This window comes from Octodon degus, unplaced genomic scaffold, assembly GCF_000260255.1.
Source record: "Octodon degus isolate 3935 unplaced genomic scaffold, OctDeg1.0 scaffold00197, whole genome shotgun sequence".
Classification (NCBI taxonomy): domain Eukaryota; kingdom Metazoa; phylum Chordata; class Mammalia; order Rodentia; family Octodontidae; genus Octodon; species Octodon degus.
In genome coordinates, this window is record NW_004524773.1 from 642957 (window position 1) to 653445 (window position 10489).

Genomic DNA, 10489 nt, shown 5'->3' on the forward strand with positions numbered 1-10489 from the left:
CTTCTCTGAAAGCTATATAGTCTCTAGCCCTAGCAAAACTGTATCCCTAATCTTTACACCTGATGTGCCCATACTCATGCACACCAGCACGCTAACCAATTCTCTTCTGTCCCCTATTGCCCGCACTTGAAAAGTATTCCCAGGGCTGGTGAGATGGCTCAGTGGTCTAAAGCGCCTACTTGGAACAAGCTCAGCAAAGCACAGGGACCGCGGTTCGATCCCCAGCACCACATGCCAGCCAGACCCGCCTCCTGGTGGGCTGAGCTGGCCACACACACACATAAATAAATAAATAAAATTAAAAAAAAAAGAAAAGAAAAGAAAAGTATTCCCAGCACCCAGGTTTTCCTACCAAAGTCCCTGTTCAGGTGTTAAATGTCAACTTCTTTAGGGTCTCAGTGATCTCAGGGAAAAACAGCAATAAGAATTTTTTTTTGGAGCTTTGCAAATTGATAGACTATTCACATAACATGCACATAGAACAATAAACATCTTTATTACATGAGTTAAGCCAGGAGGGAAGGTTTATTTGCCTTTCCGGGCCTTGATTTTCCTCAGCTAGAACTCCAGCTCTTTGCCCTCCAGCACGCAGCCGTCTGCTCGGCCACACTGGCCTGGTCTTGATGCAATACAGGCAGGAAGCTTGCCCCGCTGGAGCTGCTCCTCTAGAAGACTGCTGATCTTGGCGTTCCTTTTCCTTTCATCATACTTCTTTTGATCTTTCTTTGATCGTTTTTTGTTTAAAATCTCCTCCTCCTCAGGAGTCAGCTTGGCCCCCTTTCTTCGGCCCGGGGGCAGTGCATAGTGGGGTTCGTCCCACTGTCAGTACGGCATGCTGTCAAGGAGCACAATGCAGTTCTCCACCAAGGTCTTGGTGCGGACCAGCTCGTTATTGGATGCACTGTAAACAACACCAGTGATCCTTGGTTTTCGAGTACAACACTCAGAGCCCCAGGAGAAGTTTCCCACATCTAGCCGTACTTCTTGTTGTCTCCTCGAACTCGGACTGTGTGTATGCGGCGGGCGTCAATCTTAGTGTTGGCAGCAGAGCGCCCCAACTCATACTTCCGCTTCTTGTGATAGGGCTTTCTTTTGCCCCCGGTCTTGCGGCGCTTGTGCCAGTTGTCCTGAGAGATGCCCATTGCTCGGCGCCGGCTGGAAAGAGCAGAATTTTTTAAAAGGAGAGTAAAGAGGCAAGAACTGAGTCTTGAGGATGTCCTCCCTCTCTTGAGTGGAGAAGACTCTCCCCAAAACCTATAGAGCGCTTATCTATACCCTGGAGAGGTTGATGTCAATTTCAGTCTCTCTCGTCAGAAATCAGTCAGCAAGCTGCAAGGGCTTGTTTATGTGCAGTAAGGAGCTCCCGTGTTCTCCAGCAGGCTGCATATGTGCTTAACTTTCAGCTTGAGCCCCTCCCAACCGTCAGGCTGGTCTGGAACTTACAGTGATCCTCCTGCCTCAGCCTCCTGAGTGCTGGGATTGCAGATGAGCACCACCATGCCTGGCATCACTTTTTAAATTTAAAAAAAAAATTATATATATATATATATATATATATATATATATATATATGGGCCGGGGAGATGGCTCAGTAGAATAAGCGCTTGCTTGGCAAGCACAAGGGCCTGAGTTCAATCCCCGGTTCCGCAAAAAAATAAATAAATAAATAAATTTATATATATATATATATATATATATATATATATATATATATGAAATGCTCAGTGACACAAATCAATATTACCAATAAAGTTATATGAAAAAATAATTCGTCAAATGGCATTTTATTTTATATCTGCATAGAATCATACAGTAATACAACAAGATAATAACCGTTCATTGATGAGATTACTGGTGGGCTTTTACGCTCCTTCTGGGCTCCCCGGGGTTTTTCAGATTGTGCACTAAGAGTTTTTGTTTTGTGGTCATTGGAATTAAAGTTATTTTATTTTATTTTTGGCAGAACCAGGGTTTGAACTCAGGTTGCTGCACTTGCCGGGCAAGCACTTATTCTACTGAGCCATCTCCCCGGTCTCTAAAGTTATTTTTTAAATTACAACTTCAAACAAAACAAAACCAAAAACCAAAACTACAAGTCCAGCAGACCTCGCGCCAGAACTTGGAAGCCCGCCTTCCCCGGAGGTGCTGATCGCTGGGATTTGTAGTCAGGAGGCAAAAGCTAGGCGGGATGCGCACTACCGGCATAGATGACAGAGGAGGGAAACACTGCTACTTTGACCAATGGACAACACTTACTGGGGTTTGAGTAGCGGGAGAACAACCAATAGAGAGCCGCTCTGCCTGAGTGACGTGAGTCTCAGCCTACGGGCGCCCCACGGGGCGGAGCGGCGCGCGACGGCTCTAGTGTGAACCATGGGAGGAAGCTGGTGGTGGGCTCGGGTCGCTCGCCTGGCCCGACTCCGCTTCCGGGGGTCGCTACTACCTCCTCAGCGGCCCCGGAGCGGGGGCTCCCGGGGATCCTTCGCTCCAGGCCACGGTCCCCGTGCCGGGGCTTCGCCACCCGCAGTGTCCGAGCTAGACCGCGCGGACGCTTGGCTCCTCCGGAAGGCTCACGAGACAGGTTTGTGGCAGGGGCTGGAGTTGAGCCGGGCTGGAGCTGGGCTCCGCAGCAGAGCGTGCAAGCGCGTGTGCGGGCTGCGGCTCTGCAGCCGAGGCTGGGAGCAAAGCCCGAGCTTGGCGGTGATGGGAGCTTCCGTATCCGTGCGGAGACACTGGTTGCAGAGGTGCAGGCTGCGCTTACAGAGCAGGGGCTTGCTCGAGGTGTGCCGGGGTCCAGGCCAGCAGGGCGCAGTAAGGATCGGGGAGGCGGCCGGCAGAATTGGACCTGCCTGACGAGGGGACTTCCCCGGGGCAGCTAAGGGAGAGGGACTCCTTGCCACAGGGACCCACATCGATGGCCGAGGGGACCATTCTGCGTACAGTACAGTGCAGCTCCCCGCAGAAGATGGAGGAGCTCCGGATTGGAGGAGGGTGCAGCCAATAGGGGCATTGCTCTCTGCTGATTGGAGGAAGAAGTGATCTAGGCTGCTGGGGGTGGAGCCTCAAATGGAAAGGTGACAGACCGCGGAGCGTATAGGGCGTGGGTATAGGATGGGGTAGGGGACTTGTATTGGAACCAGCCTGTTGGCGCTACACAGGGACTTGAGCTGGGGGGAAGTGTGGATGCTTTAAAGTCGGCTTTGCATGGTAGGAGAGGATGACGTTTGAAGGAGGTCAAGGGAGGCACCTGAGAGAGGTGTTGAGAGTCGTCTCAGGGGTCTGAGAAAGAAGCTGGGTAGGGGCTACACTTGAGGGGAGGGCTTGGCCAAGAGGGGCCCCTGACATCTCCCCATCTGGAGGTTGAGGGTCTTCCTTTTGGTTCTAGATCGCCCTCTAGGTTCCACAGAGGCCATCTTGAATCTTTGGTGTTGCAGAATTTAGGGGCTAGGGGTTGAGATCCAGATGAGATGATTGGGGGAAGGAGGTTTGCTGGGGGGTTCCTGGAAGGGTTGGGGGTTTGGGACATGGAGATGGGGCATGGAAAACCCCTCGGGTTGACTGGACAGAGGGGCATCTGGGGCAGGGCTTGGGCTTATGTCAGTCTTCCTCTCCCTGCAGCCTTCCTGTCCTGGTTCCGCAATGGCCTCCTGGCTTCGGGCATCGGGGTCATCTCCTTCATGCAAAGTGACATGGGACGGGAAGCCGCCTATGGTGAGTGCTGACCCCTATAAACGAGCGAGGTGCCCTGGGCCCTGATGTAAGTTTGGATACTAAATGCTGTCCTCCTGACACTGGTGGCCCAGAGCATGTGTCTAACTCCACCCTCACAGACCAGGGGCCCCAGGGCCAGCATCCTGTCCTCCTCTGGCCCTGGACCCCACCCCCAAAGCCTTGACACCTAGATGGCTTCTATTGCCCTTGGCTTTAGACATGTCCTGGCTGTGTCTACTCCTTTGGGTTTGTCCCCTGGCCTTCCTGCCTGACTGATGACGCCTTCTCTCCTCCGCAGGCTTCTTCCTGCTCGGCGGCCTATGTGTAGTGTGGGGCGGTGCCTCTTATGCCGTGGGCCTGGCCTCACTGCGTGGGCCCATGCAGCTGTCCCTGGGGGGCGCAGCAGCTGGTGTGGGCGCGGTCCTGGCCGCCAGCCTGCTGTGGGCCTGTGCTGTGGGTCTTTACATGGGTCAGCTCGAGCTCGACGTGGAACTGGTGCCCGACGACGACGGTGCAGCCACCGCCGAAGGCTCTGATGAAGCCGGCCGGCCGCCACCCGAGTGAGCAACAGGGCTGTGGGGACCGACTGGCCTTAGGAATGGGACATTAAAACCTGAGCTGCCCTCGCTCCAGATTCCAGACTCAGAGTGGTGGCTCCCGTTCCTTGGGGAAGGCGCGTGACTGGAGGAGGACAGGGCCTGGAGGGATGAGGAAGGAGAGCAACGGGTGGAAGGGGAGGAAGGGGAGGAGGAGGAGCAGAGGAGGGAGGAAGTGGAAGAGCAGGGCTTGTGCAAGGATACCAGGCCAAGGGAACAGGCCGCAGTCCCCGGCAGGGGTCCTCAGTCTCCCTTGTGCTGCACCCGGGGGCCCGCAAGCCCAAGCCCAGGGCAGGGTAGGCCGAGCGCGGGGCAGAGGGCGCCGGGCAGGCGCGGGCACATGAGCCCCAACTCAGCAGGCGCGTAGCGGATGGCGCCGGGCGTGCATAGGCCCCGCACCATGGGCTGCAGGAAGCCTGCGGGTAGCAGGGCAGGTGTCAGTGACGGTGGCAGCGGCGGTGGGTCGCGTGGGGGCTCCGGGGCCCATGGCCGCAGCGCACCCCGGATGACCGATGTGAACCCCGGCCGCTTTGCATGGGGCTGCTCAGTGGCTTCCTCGTCCCCGCTGTCTTCTGAACCCCTCGCTTCCCTTGTGCGAGGCTCCACTTTGATGCGCTTACCCCGGGCTTGCGGGGCATCATCTTGGTCTGGGGGTGTGGCCTGCTTCCCTTCCGGAGGAGGCCCTCCCTCTGGAAGAGGAAGACCATGATAGACTGGTGGGTGTCCCGGGCCTCAGTTTCCCTGATTGTAGCTGGGCTCAGTGGATAGACTCAGGGTTGTCAGCAGAAGGGACTGTTCCCCAGGAAACACTTGGCAGTGGTGGGCTGGGGGCATTCTTGATTGTCACAGTTAGGTGAGGCTGCCACTGGTACCCAGAGGGTAGAGACCAGAGGATTGCACAGGACTGGGTTCATGGCCCAGAACTGTCAGCCTGAACTGACTGTCAAGTAGAGAGGGATTGAGAAGCCCTGTGTCAGGCAAGTTCAAGTTGGCCTTGAACTCATAGCGATCCTTCTGCCTCATCCTCTGAGCTGGGATTACAGGTGTGTGCCATCATGCTCAGCAATGGACTTTTAATTTTAATATTCATATGCATAGTCACACAGGCTGGTGGTTTTTTGTTCTTTTTTTTCCTTCGGAACCGGGGATTGAACTCAGGCCCTTGTGCTTGGGCTGGTGGTTTTATAGTGGACTAAGCTCTCAAAGGGCCATCTGGAGGTTACCAGGGACAGTGGGGGCAGAGAGATGAGCTTACCTGTGGGCTCTGACCCAGGGCTGGATCTGTCCTCACAGGCTGTGCTGGCTGGAAGCTGGAAGGTGTCCAGAGGTGTTTGGCCGCCTTCAGCATGGCTGGGGAGAAGAGGATGAGGTAGAGAGACATGGTCCCCAGCCACCCAGCCTCCTGTCCCTCCTGTCCCACACGATGCCAAGAGCAAGTACAGCTTCCTCGCTGTGAGAGCAGGTGCCCCGACATGGACACCAACACCCAGGTCCAAAGCTGATTTCTAGCCCAGTGTGGCTCTCTTCTGAGGCCAACCCACATCACCACCTGGATGCCACCACCTGAGTTTCCCCAAGACGCCTCATTCCCATCTGACCTCACATCTTCTTCTGAAATTACTGTTCCTCTCCGGAGCCCTGCTTTAGGCTCTACAAAGCTAGAGACTGGGCAGAAGATGCCCTTGTCGCTTTCCTGCAACCTAGAAGCCTGGTGTTTCCCAAGACACGCCCCAGTCTTCTGTCTGGTCCCCCTCTCCACAGCAGGAGGGAGACTCTTTCCAATAAACAAGACAGCAGCACTAAGGCTTCTGTGGCTCCCTAGTACTCCTGAGACAAAAGGCCCCACAGTCATTTGTAGCCTTTTTTCTCTGATGACTTTAACTTCCAGGCCTGTAAATTCCTTTTCTCTGGTGGAAAGCTCAAGCTGTTGGTTCTTTGACTTTGCTGGGCTCCCTGCTGGCAGTGCCCTTTCCAAGCTGGGCTCCAGCTTGATGATCCTCCTGCCTCAGCTTCCCTGACAACTTTGGCTTCTCTACTTGAGTTGGCCTACTTTGGACCTCCAAGGCAAAAGCCTTCTGTAGCTCCCGGTGCCCCGGAGTTGAGTCTAGACTCTTATCCTGGGACAGAGGCTTCTGTGAACTTGTCCTGCCCCTCTCCAACACTATCCCCCCCACCAGTGACTGTCCCTGTTCCCTGCACTTCTAGGCCTTTGCTTACTTCCTGCTTCCTGTCTACTTGTCCTGTCCCTGGGGAGGGTACACCCACCCCAATGTTGAGCACAGTGGCTCCTAACCCTGCAGGAGGGCATGGCCTGCGGTGGTCACCTGAGCACATGGCTGACCCAGAGCACATGGTGTTCCCCGGGGCTCTTCCCACTCCCAGCCACAGTAGCCACGGACTGCAGCCACACGAAGCCGCCTGCACGCTGCAGCCAGCGGTAGTAGCCGGTCATCACCTGGCCCTTGTCCAGCACTGGGCCCAGCCCAGCAGGAGAGACAGGAGGGTTGGGGCACAGGAGAGGCCATGGAGGGAGAGACCAGCAGAGGGGGTGGCCAGGAAGAGGCAAACAGATGGACAGTGAGGGGGGACAGGGAGAAGCCAAAGGTACAGGGCGGGAGACAGAGTAAGTCAGAGGGAGCAGAGCTTGGTGGCAGTGGGGCTCCTGGAGTGTTAAGGGTAGGTCGCAGAGACCCCACGTCCCCCCCCCAATGCTGAGCCAGGGCTCAGTGCCTTTGAGCCTCTTCCAGTGCTGACTAGGCCCCTCAAGCTGTAGGTGCAGCAGGAGAGACTGTGGCCAGTTTGGAAGAAGGATTTCTTGGGGTCAGGGGCAGCAGAGATGAGTGTCAGAGATGGGCCTCACGGTCTAGGTGGCTTTGGCGGATCCTGGTGGCATCCTGTCCATGGACAAACTGATAGCAGCTGCGGCCCACCAGCTCCGAGGGCCCCAGATCCATGTGGTCGCTGACTCTGGGGGTGAGAGCAGAGGGGAGGAGTGTGAATTGGCTTCAGAGCGCCCAGGGCGCAAACCCTTGCACAGCAGTGCCCTGGGCATGTTTGGCCCTCTGCAAATCAAGCATTATGGCGTCTGTCCTAGGGTGGCAGGGCCGAGGCGCCCCAGTGCTCTGACCAGGACAAGTTGCCCCACTGCCTGATGCAGGAGACATGGCAGGGGAGAGGTGACGTGAGACCAGTGGGGAAGGGAAGGGCTCTGCAGGCCCTCAGGGACCCCAGCATAACCCAGCCACCTCCCTCACCTCTTTACCTGCCCCAGGCTCCTTCTCCACGGCTTCCCACTGTGCAGAGCCTGCAGACCCACGCTGGCCCAGACTTCCCACAGAACCAAGCTCTCCTGGGTGCCCTGCTGCACCTGCCTCAGCCCCCAACTCCGGTACCTGCTCTCACAAGCAAGGATGGTGAGACCCAGACTGAGGCGAAAGACGATCATGTGTCCGTGTAGAGGCAGCTCTGCCAGAGGGGCTGGGGGCAGCGTGTGGCCCAGGGCCACAAGGCCCAGAGCGCGGGCACGCAGGCGCCCTGTGACGTGGATGACCTGCTGAGGGGGCAAGGTTGGTGGAAGAGCAAGGCGGGGTGGGGTGGAGGTGTCTAGTCGGGGGAAGGCGGGACCATATGGTTGATTGGCGTTGCCTGGGAGGCGGAGCCACAGGGTGGTGGGCATCACATGGAAGGCAGGGCCAGGACTGGTGGACATGGTTGGGGAAGCCAGCTGGCAGTGGTGGCAGGGTTTGAGGAGGGGCAAGGTGGCCCTGAGAGCAGGGATCATAACAGTCCACCTTGCCAGGTTCTGCCCATCATCCCGAGGCCTGGGGCACGGGGACAGCCTGTGGCTTCCAGTTCCCAGCCTTGGTTTCCTAAAGTGCAGCACCCAGTGAAGCCACCTGTCTGGTTCCCTTGGTCATATTCTGGGCTGGGACAGAGCTGCCAGAATCTCTAGAGCTCTCTTCCAGTGGAGCACCCACCTTGTACCCCGAGGCTTTCACGTGCAGCCCCCTCTTGGTGAGGGTGGATTTCATGCGGACGAAGAAGGAACGCTCCTGGACTCGGGCAGAAGGAGGCAGCTGGGCGGGGCTGGTATCTGGGGTGAGAGACGCAGTTATGTGCTCGGAAGAGGAGGAGGAGACGCCGTGCCTGCCCCCTCCTTCCTCGGAGCCAGGGACTCCAGGGTTCTGGTCGCCGGTTCTGCTCTCTGACACTGCACTAACTTGCCTCGGAGCCTGTGTGGGGACACGTCAGTCTCCCCACTAGGACTGTGAGCCCCAGGTCCTGTGTCACCACCCTGTGCCCCCAGCATTGGGCTTAGGACAGAGCAGAGGCTCTGGGAAGAGCAACACGTCCAACTCCCAAGTCTGGATTATTCTGCAAACCCCACCACGTGGTGTAATAACAGTGCTCACAGACAAACCTGGGCCTCAAACTGCCACAGGCAGTCGTGGGGTTCTGGACACCTCCCCAGACACTGCTGAAGTCTATATGGTTTCGAAGGAAAGCAAAACCAATGTAGAAAACCCTGTCTACAGGGCCGCGCACCTCGAAGGTCCCCAACATTAAACGAGAAGGCGCTGTCATTATCAGGAGGGTAAAAATAAATTCCAGCGCAAAGAAGGCCTAGGAGCTCGGGGCCCGGGCTTCAGCCGTGTGATCGGGCAGTTACTTGGCTCCTGGGCCTGAGCCTTGTTTCCTCTAAAACGGAGCGGGCTTGCTCCGTGGGATGGAGGTCAGGATGCAACGCAAGTGTGCGCGGAAGGCACAGCGCAGAGTGGACGCCTGAGAAGCCCGGCCACCCCCACCTGCTCAGCAGCCAGAAGGGTCACATCTTGGGGATTCGGGCATTCTAGGGAGCACAGGCAATTTTAGGGAGCCGGATCTTATAGATTCTGGTTCGTTGTACAAAGCTTTGCTTCGCACAACTCGAGGGGGGTTTTGTATACACCAGGCTTCGCTCCAGTTTCATATTTTGGGGGACCCTTGGAATTACCGATCTCAGGGGTATCCGCCAGTGAGGAGGAAGAGGAGGAGGAAGAAGAGGAGGCTGAAGGTGGGGTAGGGGGTCCGGGGGTGGGGGCCCGCAGCCCCAATTGCTCCAGCACCTCGGAGTGGTCCCCGGGGTGGATGTAGTCGAAGACGCTGCTGCCCGTCAGCTCCACCTGCCGGCGACAGAAGGGAGTGCAGGGGCGGCTGAAGCGTGTGCGCGCGCGGTCAGAGTTGCAACCCAGTGTAGGTGTCTGCCGCGCTTGTTGTGGTTTTTATCATTTGCTCTTTTATTTTTGGTACTGAGGGCTGAACTCAGGCTCTTCGCACTGTTCCCCCTACAGCCAAGTCCCTGCAAGCCGCCTTCCTTCCCTTTTCCTCTTAGTCCAAATCCCCTCCTTTAGCTGGGAGTGGTGGCGCACTCCTGTAACCCCAGCACTTGGGAGGCGGAGGCAGGAGGATGGCTGGGAGTTTAAGGACAGCCTGGGCTGCAAAGCAAGACTCTGTCTCGAACGTGCACACACAGGCATACAAGACCCCTTGTTTTGGGGGGGGGTCTTTTTTCAGAAATCTCTAACAACTCACCAAAAAGTTGCTGACAAGGACCGAGTCTCCAAATGGATTGAATTCGCCCAATTTCTCATTTGTCAAAATGTTTGGGGAAGCAACGCGATTTGTATGAACGAATCAGCAAGTGCTGCCAGAGACCAAAGCTTCTCCCAGTGCTCAGAGGCAGGAGCTGGGGCAGAAGCCGCGCCCAGAGATAAACCCTCAACCGCCGCGCGGTGTCTCTCCATAAGAAATGCTGTCAGCCAGCTGGGCACGGTAGTGACCCCCGTGAGCCCAGCACTTGGGAGCCTGAGGCAGGCGGGCGTGGGGCCCAGGCTGGGCAACTAGCGACTTGGTAGACCGTGTCGTAAGCAAACAAGTGGATGGATGGATGGTGTGGGCACTACACTGCTCGGGTGAAGGTCCTGGGTTCAATCCCAGGTACTGCAAAGAAAATAAAACTTGTAAACTTTGTAAAAGAACAAGTATTGGTAAATATAGTGCCTCTTGCCATCTGTTGTTGATGAACTGATATTCCATTTGCTTTCCTCAGACTGACCCAATTCTCTGACAACCTCCTCAGCCCATATGAGCCACCTTGGTGCCATGTGAGGTTCCAGGGAACAGACTTTGGGATATATATATAT

General features: G+C 56.4%; 2 protein-coding genes and 1 pseudogene across 2 annotated transcripts in view; 1 reads left to right on the forward strand and 2 right to left on the reverse strand.

Moving 5' to 3' along the window:
* Window positions 1–434: 434 nt before the first annotated feature.
* Window positions 435–10489, reverse strand: part of LOC105743970 — a 13446-nt pseudogene continuing 3391 nt past the window's right edge.
* Window positions 2350–4364, forward strand: Tmem160 (transmembrane protein 160). Its single transcript, XM_004644277.2, has 3 exons — window positions 2350–2581; window positions 3619–3711; window positions 4010–4364. The coding sequence occupies exons 1-3, from the start codon at window positions 2374–2376 to the stop codon at window positions 4273–4275; spliced, it is 567 nt and encodes a 188-aa protein (XP_004644334.1). The 5' UTR covers window positions 2350–2373; the 3' UTR covers window positions 4276–4364.
* Window positions 4491–10489, reverse strand: part of Npas1 (neuronal PAS domain protein 1) — a 13575-nt gene continuing 7576 nt past the window's right edge. Inside the window, exons 5-11 of the mRNA XM_004644389.2 lie at window positions 9301–9469; window positions 8285–8400; window positions 7700–7857; window positions 7168–7274; window positions 6632–6779; window positions 5563–5657; window positions 4491–4996 (exon numbers count right to left, since the gene is read on the reverse strand). Of these exons, the coding sequence (XP_004644446.1) occupies window positions 4551–4996; window positions 5563–5657; window positions 6632–6779; window positions 7168–7274; window positions 7700–7857; window positions 8285–8400; window positions 9301–9469 (1239 nt within the window). The 3' untranslated portion in view covers window positions 4491–4550. The remainder of the gene's footprint in view (window positions 4997–5562; window positions 5658–6631; window positions 6780–7167; window positions 7275–7699; window positions 7858–8284; window positions 8401–9300; window positions 9470–10489) is intronic.